Consider the following 20,190-nt stretch of genomic DNA (forward strand, 5'->3'; position numbering starts at 1 on the left):
GGCTATTTTCTAAGGCAACTTAATTAATAGCAGGTAATGGACTTTTCCTCCAAGAACTTATCCAATCCTTTTTTAAACACAGCTATACTAACTGCACTAACCACATCCTCTGGCAACAAATTCCAGAGTTTAATTGTGCGTTGAGCGAAGAAGAACTTTCTCCGATTAGTTTTAAATGTGCCACATGCTAACTTCATGGAGTGCCCCCTAGTCTATTATCTGAAAGACTAAATAATCAATTCATATCTACTCGTTCTAGACCTCTCATGATTTTAAACACCTCTATCATATCCCCCCCTCAACAGTCTCTTCTCCAAGCTGAAGAGTCCTAACCGCTTTAGTCTTTCCTCAGAGGGGAGCTGTTCCATTCCCCTTATTTTGGTCGCCCTTCTCTGTACCTTCTTCATCGCAATTATATCTTTTTTGAGATGCGGCAACCAGAATTGTACACAGTATTCAAGGTGGGGTCTCATCATGGAGCGATAGAAGCATTATGACATTTTCCGCTTTATTCACCATTCCCTTCCTAATAATTCCCAACATTGTTTGCTTTTTTGACTGCCGTGGCACACAACCAAAGTGCATTACAAGCAGCCCATACAATTTTTTCACATAAAAACATCTTACAAACGTCCATAAACAAAATGCACACCCACATATCACTATTCTTCCCATCAGCTACACACAGACTATGCTTTCTCTTAATCTCTCCCACCATATACTTACTGCCATAAAAACTTTGTTTAGTTTTTTTTTTAAGCAATTATTAAATTTTGCCAGGTCTCCTGTCCTTACTGAAGGAATACTTAGGAGCCCTTGGTCCTTCAATCTCAACATCCAGGCTGTAAATAAAAATAATGTGAACACCCCGCATAAATATTCTGGGCCATCTTCTTACATTGCTGTAAAGACTAGCATATTGCCATCCCTAATTTTGACTGAGATGCTGTAGAAGTTTGGAACTTAAGCAATCACAAAGATGTGATTTTGAGCACAACAGAGGAAATCATCTTTTTTGGAGGAAATATTGTCCTCACTGATTCACTTTGATACCTTCTTCAGGTGAAGAATGAATTCGAGGTGCAATAAAGAGTCTAACCTATGGAACAGTGATCCTTCATAAGTTTCATTGTTCCCTGACTTTACCTCCATTAAACATCACATCTGCAAGTCTTCCCTGCACATCTTCTCAAAAGCCTATAACTTGCAACTATGAGAGCATACGGGTACCAACTACCAAGGAGGCAGCTCTCAATGCTATCTTGAAAAAGTCATTGATCAAAATGAACCACATACTTTCTATACTTCTCTCCATTGTTTAATAGATTAATGAATTTTTCTTATTTATGCTGAGGGAGATATTCCGAGAACTTCATTGCCTCTTCCACTACAGAGTACATGTACTTAATCATGAAGATCTAATAGGATGCTATGCAGGTACTGAACATAAGATTCTGAAATAATTTCCTCCCATAAATGTTCAAGATCTGAGACTGACGACACCTGGGCACCAAGGAATAAACTTTCAATTTCTTGGCCCTACTGTATCTACCTTATTACCTAAAGTAGTACCAATGGCAGATTCTCCCACATTCTCTTCTGTATATCCTGCACGAGTTGGTAGATGGGCACTACCACTGAATCTTAGGGGCATTGAGGAATTTGAAGAAACCAAGTAATGGTGCCCTGGTATCATCACTTACCTTCAAAATTAAAGGGAACAGCTGAAGCTCCTCTCTAAACAAAAGCTGGTAAGGAGAGGTCTTTCCTTCAGAGGCAACATCTAGCCTGAGGAAATGAGGAATCCAAAGAGATATCATGAAAATAATCCTTTTCAGATTCAGATCTTCCAGAGCTGTGGGCAGACTGCAAGGACTGCTCAGACACTGAATCTGGTAAAAGTAATGGAATCTGATGTCTGAGAAAACACTGATCATATAGTTATGTCTTGCAGACTGCCAGACTCTTTAGGGCTAAGTGATACTGCATAGCAGGAGAAGAATCCTTCTCTGAAGTGCTTTGGCTAAGACTCTGTGCAAAGTATGCAGACATCAAGTTTTGATGCTTAATTGCCAATATCTGTGCTGAACTGCTTGGTACCAGGAAAAAAGGTCTTAAGGATTGGTTCAATTGGCCCAATAATCTGTGTTGAAGTGCTCAATATCAGTAACTGTACTTGTTGTAGGTGTCATGCGAGAATCATAGGGCTCCTCCTGTCCAGATCTCACTCACAGACTGCTGAGGCCAAGACCTGACTGGACTTACTAGAAGAGACTTTATCCTGGACAGCTAGAGGGGGACATACTAATGACTGTACCCTTTGAGACTATCACAGATAAGTCCTGAGATAGGAGGATGAGCTTGTCTCCTGAAGTAATCACTTAAGAGAGCGTTCAGAAAATGTCCCAACCTCTCACACCAAAGTAGCCAGGCTTCAATGCTTCAAAGAGCTCTTTTGATGTTGTTTGGTATCATGACTCCTTAGATCTGAACGACTCCATAAATTTATGTTACTAAGTGATATTTTTGAACTTGCAAGGTATATGGGTAGTGATAAGGAGAGTAGAGAGGAACACTAAATTGTGTGCAAGACTATAAGTTAGTATGTACTCAGAATTTGGATAGTAATGCCCCCTGCTCCCCCCCCCAAAATAAATAATAGGAATAGTGGGTGGGGCTGCTAAAAGAACTGACAGCATGTGCTAACTACCAATTTGGCACATAGTGTAATGTCCTTACCTACTCTTCTCAGCAGTACCTACACATCTCTACCAGGGGAGGATGGGGAAAAAGATGAGATATCAACAATGGCAGGCAACAATGACATCTATACCACTGGTGGGAACACTTTGTTAAAGTGTGAGTGTAAGAGTCACATTTTGGCAATACATTTTTGAGGACTGAGATTTTGAAAATTTGATTGCAAAAATACCCAAAATTCCTTTGGCTTTACAGGTGACACCACCAATTTGGTAAAGGGATTAAGACTATGTTTTTCATTTAATATAGTTAAATGTCCCTCAAACATATGTTTAAATTTACTCATCCATTATACCCACAAAATTGTTAATTTGCACAATGACTGAACAAGGACACAGCACTCACTCTAAACAAATTCAAATAATTCACCACAGCAGTCAGAATAGCATTAATAGAAAATTCCTTATTTCAACTGCAAATGAAACCATCTGCTAAATATAGTCATGGCAACTCATGACAAATGAGATGATGGCTTTTCACCAACTTCTATCTGGCCACTGTGCAGTTCAAAGAAAAATTAGATTTGGATCTCGTGTGCGCGGATTTATTTTTAACTTAACTGTCTGCTAGTGGTATGCCATCTCTTGTAATGAACTGCTGATATAGCATGCACATCTAGGGAGGTATTAGAACATACTTTTCTATATACCACATGTTTAAAAAAAAAAAAAAAAAACCACCTTCTTACATGGATGCATATCATACTCTTCTAGGAAGAATTTCCTTTTTCCCCACTTGAATAAATTCAATAAAAATTGAAATGATAAAGCTTTGATAGTAATAATTAAAAGTATTTGTGTATCAAAAAATTGATTTCACCTTCCATAAAAGGTAAACAAATGATTACTGGATATAGCTATTAAAGGAAATGACTGTAAATACTGTGATCACTTACCATAGGTAGCTATGGATTCAAATTTTCATATTTTTAATGATACTTTAATGTGGTAACCTAAGCCACATAGTACTACATGAAAAAAATATACAAATAAGATTTTTTTTTTAAATAGATGTTTCGAAAATCACAGCGCTTCTATGGTAATTGATATTTATAGTTTAAAAAACAAAAAAACCCTCTACTCTGCAGTACTTATCTATTGTTAAAACTCTTGTCTAAGATTTAATGCAAATACTGTATTAGATCTTCCACAGCACCCTTAAAAGAAAGCCACAGCAGTGAGCAGATCTGTGCTTCTGCTCCTTGGGTCAGCAAATGCAGAGATCACAGTCCATAGGGGAGGACGTCTCAGCCATTGCACAATGACAGCTCCTAGAGGCTAGCTTGAGTGCATGTCACAAAATTCTGAAGGCAGCAGAAAACTGTGGCCCTTGACTAACCCAGCCATTGCAGAAAGGGTAGTGGATACATGGAACAGCCTCCTAGTGGAGGTAGTGGGAGACATAACAAACACAAGGGATCTCTGAGGGAGTGATAGGCATTGTAAAGTTAAATTAATTGGGCAGATGGGCAAACTAGATAATCCATATGTTCTTTCTGCCATCATGTTTCTATGACTGTCCTGAGCCAAGAGGACAATCATTGTAATGGCTGGGCAAAATAAGATAGTGGATTAAAAATGGGGGGGGGGGGGGGGGGGGACGGGGGACCTTAGGAGTTGCAAATGAAGGTTCACAGCACTGTAGTCCCAGTAAAGGGTGGTTCAGATTCAGCAGGTAGTTCAAAGAATCAAGAAACTTGAGTCCCAAAAAAATATATCCATAGCCTGTCTCGAATTTCAAAAGTACTAATGGCAGGTAGTAGTAGTAAAAAAACACACAAAAAAAAAAAAAAGTTGTCACTCAAATTCTCTAAACAATTTCTTACAATCTGTGAAAGGAAAAGGGGCACAATTTACCTCATACTGCAATTACTCAATTTTAGCTATGATGGCACAAATCACATCACATATGCCACATGACCCCCAATCATCTACGCCTTCCAACTCTCAAATGAACTCATAACCTTAATTCTCAACCTAACTTACCTCCCTCCACATTCAACCTTATTTCTTCAGAGACTTATTTGGTTATGTTTATTACCGTAATTACAATATGTTACGATATCTCAAAACCTCCTTGTTAAAAAAATTCTGTTCACTTTGTAAACAGTTATGATGGCTTTCCGAATAACGGTATATAAAACTCTTCAAATAAATAAATAAATAAATAAATAAATAAATAAATAAACCAATAAGATCCCAATCCAGATGTGGTAATCTGTGACAATGTTACAGGAAACAGAAGAATTTCAAATGACAATTTAGCATTTGGATTTTCAATAAGATTACTACTTGCTGTATGTACTTTTGTTATATTATTTTTAATGTACCATATGATTAAATAGGCACAGAACTTAATTTGGAAGATCTTAGAACACTTCTACACTAAAATGTTATATGCACACAAACTATTAATGACCATTTCTTACCAAGTTCAATTCTGGACTGCTGATTAAATGTTTCAAAGGACTCTGAACAGTTTTCATGGGTATTGGGCTCCCAGCATTCACTATTTTCAGACACTTCTGAATATGCATCATAAATTCCTTTTTGGCTTCCCGGTTGGTCACCAAAACTTGAATGCTGGTCCTCACTGCCAGCATCTGATACTGCCCTAGTTTCCTCTATATTTTCAGCAAACCACATCTTAACGTCTTCTGCTGTCATTTGTGTTTTCTCACACAGACTCTCAAGATCATTATCACATAGCATGTTGTGCTTTTTGAAGTAGTCCTGAAGAATTGGGTGGCTACTTGACTTGGTAACTGCTAAGTGTGGTGGGTAGATGCCTCTCTTGTAAGCTTTATACCACTTCAACTGACCATTCTTAAAGGAATACCTGCTATCCCCAAACCATCGAACAACGTCATGCCGCTGCAGACCTAATTGTTCAGCAACGCTGTCATACTCCTGGTTTGTCGGCCATTGACTTTGCACAAAAAATTTCTTTAGGAAATGTCGCTGGTGTAGAGTCTTTTTATAACGAACTTTATTTTTCTGTGGTGTAGATGGTCTGCTAGTACTGTCATACTCTTGGCTTTCTGTGTTAATTCCTTGTGATTCTCCTTTGTCACTGGATTCTGTTACTCGAAGATTCTTAAGATTGATTTTAATGGGACTTACTTTCCGTTCCATTGAAGCATTACTGTTAAGACCAGAAAATGACCCATTTTCCTCTGACATTCTGAGTTCATCTGAAGATTCTACATCTTCATAATCTTCCTCTCCATCTTCATCATCTGGTTCAACTAACACTTCCTTCTTTTCTTCCTCAGCAGTCTTTTTTCTCTTGTCTGAAAACCAACTATCTATTTCTCTTCTGGTCATTTTTGTTTCACTCCTCAAGCGATCGACTTCTTCCTCAGAGGGAAATGAATTTTGTGCAAAACTACATTCCAAAGCCTTAACCTGCTCAGGTGCTCTCTCTTTATATTTTGTTGGTGTAAAATCTGGTGCCTGATGCCATGATTGTCTCCTTGTGTGTGGAACTGACTGTGTGGTTGCAGGTGATGTGTAAGTAAGGTCAGAACCTTTGGAAGACATGTTGAGGGTAACATTAGGTTGTGAATTTATTAGTATATTATGTCTAGCAAAAAAGGACCTACTTCCTTTATAATTTCGACAATGATATCTTCTATCACTAAACCATTTTCGGACTTCCCTTTTGGCGAGACCTGTAATTCTGGTTAACCGTTCAACTTCACCATGAGCAGGGAATTGACTCTTACAAAAACTGTTTTTCAGTGCAGATAACTGTTCATGAGATTTCTTATTTTTATAGAGACTAAAATCCAGGAAATGTTGAGAAGATATGCTAGGACAAGCAGTAAGCAAAGACTGAGCAGCATTTACTACTTTAACATTTGCAGGTATAATGTTGGGCTCTGAAGGAGCTTGCCGTTTAGGGACTGAGGCAACTGTTAATGTAAGAGATGAACTTGTTCCTTGCACCCCATTTGCTATAACTGGTTGAGTCACCAGCAGTCCTCCTGTCCCTTTTGATTGCCCAACAAACTGGCCAGGTACAGCAGTATGAATGAGGTGCTGGACATTCCCAGCATTTGCTACAAGAGGAGCATTTAAAACAGTAAAGGTAGGTTGTGGCATGGACTGAAAAACTGTGTTAAACATTTTTTTCCGTGCATCTCCAATTTCCTCTGGTGACCAACTGATACCTTGTTTTAATCTCTGAGCGGTAAACCAAATCTTTATTTGTTCTTCTGGATACTTGGTTACAACAGTCAAATAGCAAAGTTCAGCTTTTGTGGGATATGGGAACTTATTAAAAGAATTTCTCAAGAAGCTATTAGAGTCCATGGCTGCATTATAAGTTGGAATGCTGCTCAAAGGAATCATTACTTTAGGAAGGCATTCTGAACTTGGAAATTGATGTTGCAGTTGTGGCTGTATTGATGGTTGCTGCTGTAATGACACTAATTGGGTTATACCAGACTGCAAAACAGGTACAGTTCCAATCACTGAACTAGTGATAATTTGTGATGATTTCATAGAATTAACTGATGGCTGGTTTACTAATACAGATTCACTGGTATTTGAATGGTTATCCTTTTTTCCCTCAGTTTCATTAATTGATGGATAAGATGAGTTCTCTGTTATGTTTTCTTTCATCATGTGAATTTTTTTTGTTTCTGTTTTACTCTTCATTATCTTCATAATGGGAGTTTTAGTGATAGTAATTTCATATTGCCCATCAATCCCATCTTCATTTGAGTCTCCTGAAAAGCCTTGACTGCTAGTGGTATCAGAGATACTTTGCTCCACAGTCATATGATTGTCATGCTTGGCCACATTCCAAATAAAACTAGTCTCACCAGAGTGACATACTACATTGTGATGTTTAAGTTCTTCATGGCTTTTTACAAGGAAACTGCACTCAACGCACACATAAGAAGGGTCCCTGATGAAGTTCAAGTGCTCTAAATTCATGTGCCCAACAAATTTGTTAACATCTTGAGAGCCAAAATCACAGTACTTACAGACATAATTGTCACCATCTATAATATTTTGATATCCATTAAACAGTGATGCATTACTAGTAATGGTAGTTGTAGTAAGAGCACCACCCCCAACTGTAACCAGTTCAGTAAGCATCTCCTGTTGAGTTCCCTTATTGTAATTTTCAATTAAGTCTTTATCTGACTCCTCTAATACCATAGTTTTTAATGGTATCATACAAGGAGTGGTAGATTTTCTTTTGCTAGCCATGGTTGTAGTTAATGAGATGATCAATATCCAATAATTACTTTGTACAAATTTTTCACAGTCAAAATTCCAGATAATCCATGTAGTTCAAAGTAGCATAAATCCTGATTTTCAACTTCTTTGCAAAGTGTACACATTTTTCAGCAAACCTAAGGAAGAAAAAAAAAAGAAATGTTGACTTTTCAATTTACTTTACCAAATCATAAGAATCAAAATTTCTTAAATGATAGAAACAAAAGATTAACAAACAAGTTATAGGTAACACCTTTTTATTGGATTATTTCATACATTTAATTAGCTTTATCCGATCAGTACAAAATGAGGTAAGAATGATTTTACCTGAATTTATAAGTAAATTGTTTCAATTATGTTACGTCAGTTCAATAAATAAGTATCACCTACAATCTATTTTTATCTTTATTTTCTATGTCTAAGTGAATTAACATAGCAACCACACTAATAAAATTGATCAAAATATGCATAATTTCTAATGTTTGTATTAATGCTGATTTGTTTGATTCATCTTCTTTTGAGGCCTTGTGCCTCATTTCTCTCTTTGGGCTATAATCAGGGTAATTACACTGGGGAACAATTTTTAACATAATTCCTGTTGAGTTCGATTTTAAGCTGTTTTAGACTTAAATAGGCATGCTGATTTCAAAACTGCAGTTAGTTTTCTTCTATCACTTCAAGTTTTTTCTCTATAGCCTTAGGCCTGGATTTATCAAAATGCACTAAATATCGCATGAGATAGGAAAAGGGGCGTGTTTTATGGTAATAGGCTGTTTATCGCAAAGTGTGCTATCTTAGCGCTTCACATAGGTATTACCACATATTCGGCAGCTCATTAAAAGATGAACATTTCATCGGGACAATGTCAGAACCCCAAAAGAATGCTTGGTTGTCATTCAAAAACCTTGTCAAGGACTTTCTTGGAAATACACGAGCACAGAATTACACCGAAATTGTCCAGAAACTCTTGGAAAGCTTCAAAATGTTTCGTTGCAACATGAGCATCAAGGTGCATTTTTTGCATAGCCATCTTGCTGACTTCCCGAAAAACCTTCATGCAGTCAGTGATGAGCAAGGTGAACAATTCCACCAAGATTTGAAGGTCATGGAGGCACGGTATCAGGGTAGATGGAATGTATATATGATGGCTGACCATTGTTGGAGCATCAGGCGAGATTGTCCACAGAGTGAACACTGCCGGAAAAGCTATAAGCATAAATTTTTACCTTAATATGTATGTTTGGTAGCAGAACTTTACTATTTGTACACAATTTGACTTACAGTAACAATATATAGCCTTTGTATGAATAAAATAACTAAATAAACAGTATATTCAAATAATTTTTTTTTCCTTTGTATGAATATTTTGTATGATTTTTGGGACAAAGGGAGGGTATCCTGTAGCTTAAAAAGTTGACATAAGAGAAAAACTGGGGTCATTTTTGGATTCAGATGTCAAAAGTTAGTCAAACACAAGTGTCAGATCTAACGCAATGAAAATTGTGTTCCCCAGTGTTATGTGCCTCCATTACTAGGTTTAAGCCTTTATAAATATAAATGACTGATATCAGGTGCATCACCAGACAGCAGGGCACTTCGGATAATATTATTGGTGCCTGCTTTGCCTCCCCCCAGCACTCTCTCTGCCTCCTGGCAAGCTGTATGGCTCTCGACCCTCAACACGACAGACTGGGCCATTACTAACTGGTCTGGGGAGCATGTGCCAATACACGAGAATGCAGAGCATGAACAGAAACCCCATTCTGCCCTTAGCTGGCTGAATAACTATTAGCACCATGTTAAGGCAGGCTAGGCACCAAGGAATGCACATCCAGGGGTGAGAAGGAGATAGAAAAAAATACCACATCACTGGCTCCCTTCTATGGTACATTCTCAGTTTGACACTCTAAATGAGTGCCCTACTTGCACACCCATAGCAACAACCCTGACTGATATAGGAAGTATCTTTTTTTTTTTAAAGGATTTCTGCCTGTAAACCAGTGTTTATCTATGGAAAGAGTCCCTTTGAAAATACCTCTCATCCCCTAGAGCAGTGGTTCTCAGCCTTTTTTCGGCCGGGACACACCTGAGAGATGGTTCTCACATGCGTGACACACTGAACATATGACCGTCACGGGGCTATATCTAAACATACACTGCATCCACAGGAACCCCCCTTGACCCCTAACAATGGATGCAGAGCAGAACTAGGGCATTACCCATAGAACTCACCATGCAAAAAAAAAGATATTCTGGTTCTGACGACATCTCAGTAAAAGCAAAACAAACTCCCTTTACTACCAGGCACAATAGCCCTCCTTATGAAAAGGCAATAATTTACCACTAATGCATATCCTAGTGAGAAAACACAACAAATAAGATTGATACCTCACCTCGGGCACACACACAGAACCTACCTTCACCAAGTACAGAAAGACCACGCATTATAAATATGGAGACAAACTGGAATGGAAAACCAAAAAAAGCCACTCTGCATGCAGTGCAAACCTGGAGAAATGGAAAGAGAAATATAGCACCTAACAGTCCCAAGATCTGCAATAATGCAGAGAAACCAATCTGCACAAAGTTACACCTGCATTATGGAACACATAACAACCCTATCTATGAAAAGGCAACACTACAAATATTAAATCAGGTCCTAAACACTAATACACCTCCTATTAGGAAAACAGAACAAGCCAAGCTGCTAAAGATCCCCACACAGAAAAAACTGTAAAACTATATGGAAAAAAATGTTTCAAAACAGCTGATGAACAGAAGAACATCAAACAAAACTTATAAAAATTAAAAATTGTCCAAATATTAAATATTTCAAAACAGCAGACATCACATAATACTCAATAATTAAAATGGCAGTCAATCAAGAAAAATAAACTTAAAATGCCACCTTTACTTACCCTCTCCAGCAACTCTCCTACTCCTTTCCCTTGAAAGCACAGACCAGGAGCAGCAGTGGCTGCTGAAGCTCTGTCCTCATGGTCCTCTTCTTTAGGGCCCACAAGTCACTCACAAACTCATCAATTAAACCCTACGACCAGTCTCTGTCTGTCTCTCTCACACACACACACACACACACACACACGTCGCCTCCCTGCCCAGTCTCTGTGTCTCACACACGCCCCCCCCCCCCCCCCCCCCCCCAGTCGCCTCCCTGCCCAGTCTCTGTGTCTCACACACACACACCCCAGTCGCCTCCCTGCCCAGTCTCTGTCTCTCACACACACTTTGCTTAGAGCCCCAATGCTGTGTTCCCCTTTAATTTTGCAGTGGCAGATTTCCCAGTGCTGCTGCTGCCTTCTCAGCTGCACTGAAGCAGCAAATATTTATTTTAGAAAAATATGCCACAGCACTCAAGCCTTTCTTCTGGCTGTCGGGATATCCCTAGGCTCCCGCGGCCCCCACCTGCCTGCTTTTACGGCCGCTGGGAGCTCCAATTGCCGCCCCATCTGTAATCAGCATGGCTGAGTGCCACTTTTACTTTAAACGCGTTCTGCCACGCTCACTGTTGCATATGGGGGGGGGGAATCTCTGGAGCAACCGGTCTCTTCGTGCTTGCGACTCACTGCCGCTTTGGGGAATCCCTACTGTATCGTGGTTCCTGGCGTGGCTGGCCTTTTTTCTTTGTGGCTCGCCGCTGTGTTTAATTTCAGCACTTCCAGCTCATGGCGGCCACAGGGTTGGGATTCTTTGTCGCCACGGGCCTGGACACTGTCACTCCTCCCAACCCCCCTCAAACCACCTCACCCCCGGGCTATGAGATGCCCCCTTCTTCCTGCCCCACCGGCCAATCAGAGGTTTCCTCCTCTCACTGGCTGGAAGAAGAGAGGAGGCTTCCAAATGGCCCGCGGGGGCAGGAAAAAGGTAACGGGAAGTATAACTCGGGCTGTGACACACCAGCTGATGCTTGGCAACACATTGGTGTGTTGCGACACACCAGTTGAGAAGCGCTGCCCTAATGTATGCAGGAAAGAGGGTGTCATCTGGGGTGGGGTTAAAACAGACCCACTAAAGTATGGGCAGGGATTTCATTTTGAAATACCCATATATTCTTTACCATGTGTACTTTGCACCTGCAAAGTACATGGGATAAAGACTCACTGCAACAGTGGACCGTCATCAGAATTCTAAAGAGAAACTCCAAGGGGGGAATATCTTTTTAAAAATTGGTTTAGAGACCTGTGGATAAAAAGTACCCCTGGACCTGCACACTTCCTACTACAGAATGCACGTGATGGCAATCATGGCGCTCGATGGTGCACCAGGATTGGTATCACATGCCTTGGACTCAATGGTGCCCAGCTGCTTGTAGTGAACACGGCACTATGTGCACGATAGGTAGACAGCACCACTGGTAGCCACAGCGGCCAATAGCATCCAAGCTGCCCATGCTGATTGATAGCATCCATGGCACCTGATGGTGTCCACAGCCTGCCATGTTCAGGTGCCTGATGGTGACTCAGGCACGTGATGGCACCAGTGGTGCTAGATGACAGTAAGGGCAACCTTAGTGCCTGATGGCAGGCAAGGCTCTCGACTGTCAAGAGCCTCCATGGTGCTTGCTGACATCCATAGGGCTCAACGGCACATGGTGCTCAATGGCATCTATGGTGCCGAAGTCAACGATGGCACCCCTGGCCCTCAATGGCAGCGGTAAAACCATTCCCTTCAATGGCTCCTTTGGCACTCATGATGCCCTCTGGACAGAACCAACAGTGCTCATTTGTACCTCTGACGGCACTGGACAGTGCCCAGAGTACTCACCTGCACCCATGGTACTAGACCTGAAGGCATCAACTGTATACATGGTGCTTGATGGCATCGATAGCTGCCATGCCACAGTGTTAGACAGGACCGATGCTGCTTGATGGCATTGATTACCAGTGGCGCCCACAGTAGTTTATAGTGCCCGTGGCGCTCATTGGCATCGATGGAGCCTGAAAACACTCATTGCACTCTGTGGCACCCATGGTGTCCGATAGTGCCTGTAGCACTCGCTGGCCACGAATGCAACCATGGTACACAAAGGCCTCCATGACAATAGCATCGACTGTGCTCCCAGTGCATGATGGCCTCCATGATGCTCAATGGCATCAATGCCACCAACAGCGCATGACTGCATCCATGGTTTTTGATCCAGGATGACCATTGGCAACCATAGCGCCTGACAGCTATGGATGTCCTCGGAGCTTGACAGCTCCGAGGACATCCATAGCCCTTGATGGTGCCCCTGATGCTCAATAGCAGCCACAGTGTTTCTGACTCTTGATGCACTCCAGGGGCCATCAGTGCTCTGGCACACATGTACACAGGCAACTGTTTCTGGGTATTGCTCCAATGGTGCATCAGCAAAGCTGATCACCTAGGTTCCTGCTCACTCTCTCTCCGAAGGAGATACATTGCCAATTCAATCTGACATGTAGGAGGGGAGGCCATGTCATCCAGAGCACCAGCCAAGGAGACTTGTTTCCCAGAGTGTGAGGCGGATGAGATCTCCTCCCCATGGGAACATTCCTGACATTCTCCACTGTTTGAGTCGCTGTCTATGCCCAGCGTTCAGAAAACATCCTTCCCCATCTCCTCTGAGGTAGTCAAAAATTCCGTTCCTCCCGGTCTTCGGGATCTTCCTTTCATCAGCCCTTGGGAAGGCAACAATCCTGGTCTCGGTCCTTTCGAGGCCGGCGCTTCGGCAGGCCAGGTGCTCAGCAGTCCTCCAGTGGAAACAAGCCCTCCCAATGATGTGAGGCCAGTTCATTCCTCGGCTCCAGAGGTGGGAGGCAGACTGTCTCGATTTTACGAGGAATAGGCCACTCTCACTTCTGACCAGTGGGTCCTCACTATGATAAGGCAAGGTTACACATTAGATTTTATATGGTGTCTCTCAGATTGGTTCTAGTCTCCACATGCTTATACGTCGAGAAGCGCCGGACAGTAAAGGACACATTGCAGGGTCTGCTCGATCTCGGGGCAATTGTAACTGTTCTGCTTGCGATATAGCGGAAGGGCTGTTATTCCATTTACTTCATGATGCCAAAGAAAGAGGGAGACTTCCGGCCCATTCTGGACTTAAAAAGAGTAAACAGGCAACTCTGTGTTCCACTATTTTGCATGAAAACTTTGAGATCCGTCATCGCATCTGTGCGAAAGGGAGAGTTCTTGGCGTCTCTGGATCTCACAGAAGCGTACTTGTACATCGGCATCCAGTCCGACCACCAGAAATTCCTGAGGTTTGCCATCCTAGGGCAACATTTTCAGTTTTGTGCCCTGCCGGTCGGCCTCACCACGGCACCCAGGACTTTTACCAAAGTGATGGCTGTTCTGGCAGCTCAGCTTAGGAAGGAAGGTTTCTTCGTTCATCTATATCTAGACAATTGGCTGATTCGGGCAAAGTCAGAATTGCTTTGCCGCACGGCGGTTCATCGGTGGTCCAGCTATTGGAATCACTCAAATGGGTGATAAATTTTGCCAGGAGTCACCTGATTCCATCTCAGTGCTTGAAATTTCTAGAGGCCTGGTTCAATACACGGCTGGGCGGGTTTTTCTAACGGAGGAACGCATTGCCAAACTGCAGGAGCAGATTCGGGATTTGTTGGGCAAGCATCCTCCCAAAGTCCGGGATTATTTGCGGGTCCTTGGATCGATGGCGTCAACCCTCGAGTTGGTCCCCTGGACGTTTGCTCATATGAGGCCTCTGGAGTCAGCGTTACTTTCCTGTTGGAGTCCGGTGTCGGAGCAATTTCATCTTCTGCTGCCTCTTACAGACTCTGCTTGTTCCAGTCTAGATTGGTGGCTCAACTTGGACAACTTGAGCCACGGGGTATCCCTGGAAGTTCCCGATTGGACTGTAACTACGGACGCCAGTCTCTCTGGCTGGGGAGCGGTGTGTCAGGACAAGTCTGTACAGGACCAATGGTCGAAGGAGGAATCTCAGTGGTCGATCAATCGTTTGGAGACCAGAGCGGTCAGATTGGCTCTGCAGGCCCTGCAGAGGGAAGTCTGTCAGAATTTTGTCAGACAATGCGACCACAGTGGCTTACGTCAATCGGCAAAGAGGAACCAGGAGTCGTCCGGTGGCGAGCGAAGCACAGCAGTTAATACTCTGGGCGGAACAGCACTTAGCCTGGTGGCCTCTCACATTGTGGGAGTAGACAATGTTCAGGCCGACTTTCTCAGTCGCAACCTGCTCGATCCCGTGGAGTGGGCACTCTCTACCTGAGGCATTCAATCTCATCTGCGAAAGGTGGTCCACACCCCACATGGACCTCATGGCGACGATTCACAATGCCAAGGCTCCTCGTTTCTTCAGTCGTCTCCGCGAAACAGGAGCAGAGGGGGTGGACGCCCTAGTTCTTGCCTGGCCAAAGAATGTTCTTCTGTACCTGTTTCCTCCATGGCCTCTAATAGGCAAAGTGCTGCGGCGCATAGAATCTCATCCATTGGAAGTTATTTTGGTGGCTCTGGAGTGGCCGCGGTGACAATGGTTTGCAGATCTAGTCAACCTTGTGGTGGATGGACCTCTGTGGCTGTGAGACCTCTCGAACCCACTTCGGCAGGGGCCAGTTTGTTTAGAAGAGGCATATTACTTTTGTTTAGCGGCATGGCTTTTGAAAGGCAGCGTTTAAAGAGCAAGGGCTACTTGGAAGCAGTTGTGGCTACCCTCTTGCAGTCTAGAAAGCCCTCTACTTCCCTGGCTTATGTCAGGGTTTGGAGGATTTTTGAATCATGGTGTTTGGATCAGCGGGTGGTTTTTATGCGGCCTTGATTTCGCGAATTTTGTCCTTCTTGCAGGCGGGTCTCATGAAGGGCCTTTCATGCAATTCATTATGGGTGCAGGTGGCGGCTCTCTGTTTCCACGGTAAGATTGGTGGCGTGCCGTTGGCTGCACATCCGGATGTTGCACGTTTTTTCTGCAGCGCTAAACATTTATGTCCACCGGTCAGGCACCCTTGACCGTCGTGGAGTTTGAACCTGGTACTCAAGGCTCTGTGGAGCTCCCTTTGAACCAATGAAAAGAGCCATGCTAAAGGATTTTACGTTAAAGACTGTTTGTTTTTCTTGTGGCTATTTCATCAGCTCGTTGAGTGTCGGAGCTTCAAGCGTTATCCTGCAGGGAACCCTTCTTGAGGATTTCGGCAATGGGAGTTTCACTGAGAGCGGTTCCATCCTTTCTCCCGAAAGTGGTATCCTCTTTTCATTTGAATCAGTCGGTGAAGCTCCCGTCTTTTCCGGATTTGGATTGTGCTGATTCCCAGTCGAGAGATCTGAGGAAGCTGGACGTGCGTCGCATTCTCTTGCGTTATTTGGAGGTTACTAATAGCTTCCGGATGTCGGATCATCTATTTGTGTTGTGGAGTGGACGCAGCCAGGGGCACAAGGCGTCCAGGGCTACAGTTGCTCGCTGGTTGAAAGAGGCTATTGCTTCAGCGTACCTGCTCCGAGGCCGAACACTCCCGGTTGGGCTTCGTGCACATTCTACCCGTTCTCAGGCAACTACGTGGGCGGAATGTCAGCAAGTGTCGCCGCAAGAGATTTGGAGGGCGGCTACATGGATGTAGTTGCATACCTTTTGCGAGACATTACCAATTTGGATGTTCAAGCTCCAGACTCTGGGGGCTTTGGAGAAGCTGTGATCCGAGCGGGACTCTCGGGGTCCCACCCTAACTAGGAGAGCTCTGGTACATCCTAGGAGTCTGGACTAATCTGGATACGTACAGGGAAAAGAAAATTTGGTTCATACCTACTAATTTTCGTTCCTGTAATATCACGGATCAGTCCAGAGTCCTGCCCGTTTTCAGTATGCAGATGGGGAGTCCGCTCACTCGGTGTATATATTTTTCTGTAGATTCCTTTTTCACATATGCTTTTTGCACGCTCATGGGTTCTGTTTGTCTTAGTGTTAGTGAGCAAGTTGCCTGCGGTTGCAGGTTCTCTCCCCTGGTTCAGGCGGGGGTGTTATCTGGTTATGATATTTTTATCTTGTTCTGCTTTGATACAGTTAAATACTGATGGACTGTAGGTGCCACCTCAGGGTAAAAGGCAGAGTCTGTCTTCATCTGCTGGTAGAGAGGCAAAACCCAGGAGTCTGGACTGATCCATGGTACTACAGGAGCGAAAATTAACAGGTAAGAACCAATTTTCTTTTGCATATTGCTTTTGTTATTTTGCAATCTTTTTTTCTAATAAAAGTTTAGGTTATGAGGAAGTGCCAAATATTTTTGGTAGTTGGAGTCATTTGTAAAAATGAGAAGTGCCATGCTGGGTCCATCAAGCCCAGCATGCTGTCTCTGATGGTGGCCTGTCCCGGTCACAAATACCCATCAGTTCCCAAATAATTGATCTATTTCTTGTATCTCATTCCCAGTGAAAAGAGCTGGCTTTCCCAAGCCTACCTAGTTAATAACGGTTTATGGACTTTTCTTTCAGGAGCTTGTCCAGCATTCTTTTGAACCCCACCTTGGGGCTGATGCAATTCCATGCGCTAGCTGCTGTGCACGGCTTAACACGTAATTGGACATGGCATTTTGGACAGGTGTCCGTAACCCCCGATCCAGTACAGGGATTAGTGCATCCAAAACATGTGTCCAAATCACTGTGTAGCTAATAGCACTCATCACATGTAAATTCCATGTAGTTGAGAGTATTAGCTTATCCCTGTGATCCAATAAACGTTCCGTGCAGCCAAAGTGCCCTTGCAACCAGGCAAATTTTATGCCAGCCCAGGGCTGGTGTAAAGGTATGCCACGCTCAAGGGTATATTGAAAAAAAAGAAAAATCCTGCTTTCTATGATTCTTCCTAATAGAATCGTCGTAATACTAAGTAGGAGGAACCAAATAAAGCAGCATTTAGTTAAAAAAAAAAAAAATTTGCAAAAATAAATTTCTGGATTCCCAATACCCACACAAGATACATGGTCTGGGCTGTGCCCAACCTGCTTGACAGACACCTCTACTGTGCACCTGATGCCGTGGAGGTGCTAGGGATACACATTTTTCCCTAGCTCCTCCTTTAGTGCACCCCCTCATTTAAGTATTGGATCACATGCCCAGAAGAGGTGGCTGGGCGTGTGTTAGGAAAACGGGCGCTCAACACTGAGCACCCATTTTCTGTGCAAAATTATTGCATCAGGCCCTCTAGCAACAGATTCTGTAGCTTAAATTGTGCATAGAGCGGAAAAATACTTCCTATGAAGTTTTAAATCTGCCAGTTGCTACCATGGAGAGTCTCTAGTCCAAATGTTGTCAAACAGGGTAAATAACCATTACCTGTTTGTCCGTTCCTCCCCAGTCTTGATTTTATAAATCTCAATCAATCCCCTCTGTTGTCTCTTCTTCATTGCTTAATTTATTGACAAAAAAAAAAGAGGAACTGTGGAGTTGGTGAGATGGGTGGGGCTAGAACCAAGTGTGACTTGTGCAAAGGTATGGGACCAGGGCCAGCCATGAACTCTCACAGACACATACTCAAATCAAAGCCATGTGACTGTCCTTGTTTCAGGGAAAGCAGCTCCAATACTCTATTATTCTCTGCTTCCTTTAAGGGCTGGGGCCCATAAGTAATCCATGGCTTTGTTTTGTTTCCTCAGGAGAGACAGAATTGATTTATACTGCCATGTCTGCTCTGCTTTCTTGGGTCCCAGAAAAGTGACAGACTGCTTTTCTGGGTTCTGCCTGAAGTTAAGCCCTATGTAATAAGGCTATGTAATGGACTCAAAAAGGAGTTGAATTAGCACAAGTTTGAAAGTTTTCAGCAGCAGTGCCATTCATCAAGGCCAGGGTTGAAGCCTTGACAATTGCTCGTGCTGGGTGGTTCTTTGCATTTATGGAGTACTTACTATTTTATGCTTATGACATATGGGATGGGGACCCACATTAAATGCGCTACATGGAGCGTAGTGGTTTGAGTACTCCCATCAAGAGGGGAAAATTTTGGTAAATTTAAATAGACTTCGTACTAATATGGTATTTTTACAAGAATAAAAGTTGGAAACGCTTGCTTTAAGTCTTCACTTCTTTGATCAACTCACCTCAAGGATCTGTGAATGTTTAGCGCTATACCAGTTCTATTTATGGTTATTCACCACTAGCATATACCGCTCGTCATCTCCACCTCCTATTAGCTATTTTTACAAGAAATACATATGAATATGAGAAAACAGAGTAAGATGAGGCAAAAATGGTAGCACAGGTATATGCAGGTTCAAGTACTTTTTAATAGTTGAGGTGTGACTATGTTCATAAAAATGTTTCATTTCAGTTGAAAAAAGTAATAGAAGACTCTGTGGGGGAGATATGTTATTGTTTTGGGGAAACTATTTGGGAAGCCAATCATTTTGATTTCAGTTTATGCCTTGAACCAATATGATCATTCCTTTTCACAAAAGTGGCAGCCCAAATTATTTCTGCTCCCAAATTTCAAATGTGTTATTTCAGATAAGTTTTTTTTGTCTTTGCTCTGCACTGCCTGCATCAGGATCACCCCTTCCTCTTCTGTTCCCTGGCATCCAGGAGGAGAGGTGAGGGCAACTAGAGGGTAGGGGTTGACTGGGGGGACAAAGTGACTATTCTTTGTTTGCTCCAGACTGGCACTCCTTCATTCCCTTCCTTGCATGCTGCATGGAGGGGAGGGGCTGGAGCTGCTCTGCCTCTTAAATCTGAAAAGAAGTGCTGGAACTGTGTTCCTGGCCATTCACCTACAAATCAAGTCCTATCTGTTTAACCTTTCTCCATTTAAAAGCTTTTCCATACCCTTTATCATTTTTATTGCTGTTTTCTGTGTCTTTCTCTTTTGAAAAGGGGCAACTAGAACTCGCACAGCGCTCAAAGGGTGCAGTTGTGCTATGGATCTATAAAAAGGCACTATGATATTCTCAGTTTTGTTCTCTCTTCCTTTCCAAATAATTCTCAATACTTTATTTGACTTTTTGACTTCCACCGCACACTGAATTGAAGATTTAAAAGTATTGTCCACAAGGACTCGGAGGTCCTTTTTCTGGGTGTTGACTCCTAACACGGAACCCAGTTTCATGTAATTATATTATTTTCCCTATATGCATTACATTGCACCTGCCATTTTGAAGCCCAGACTCTTAATCTCACAAGGTCCTTCTATAGTTCCTCATAATCTGCTTCTCTTTCAATGACTGAAAACAGTTTTACATCATCTGCCTATTTGGTTGCC

General features: G+C 42.6%; 1 protein-coding gene across 2 annotated transcripts in view; it reads right to left on the reverse strand.

Moving 5' to 3' along the window:
- ZHX3 (zinc fingers and homeoboxes 3) overlaps nucleotides 1–20,190 on the reverse strand; it is a 58,628-nt gene that overhangs the window by 19,732 nt on the left and 18,706 nt on the right. For both annotated transcript variants that reach the window (XM_029612322.1, XM_029612321.1), the window contains exon 2: nucleotides 5,189–8,131. In XM_029612322.1, coding sequence (XP_029468182.1) covers nucleotides 5,189–7,985 — 2,797 coding nt within the window. In that variant the 5' untranslated portion in view covers nucleotides 7,986–8,131. The remainder of the gene's footprint in view (nucleotides 1–5,188; nucleotides 8,132–20,190) is intronic.

This window comes from Rhinatrema bivittatum, chromosome 8 (genome assembly GCF_901001135.1).
Source record: "Rhinatrema bivittatum chromosome 8, aRhiBiv1.1, whole genome shotgun sequence".
NCBI classification, from domain to species: Eukaryota; Metazoa; Chordata; class Amphibia; order Gymnophiona; family Rhinatrematidae; genus Rhinatrema; species Rhinatrema bivittatum.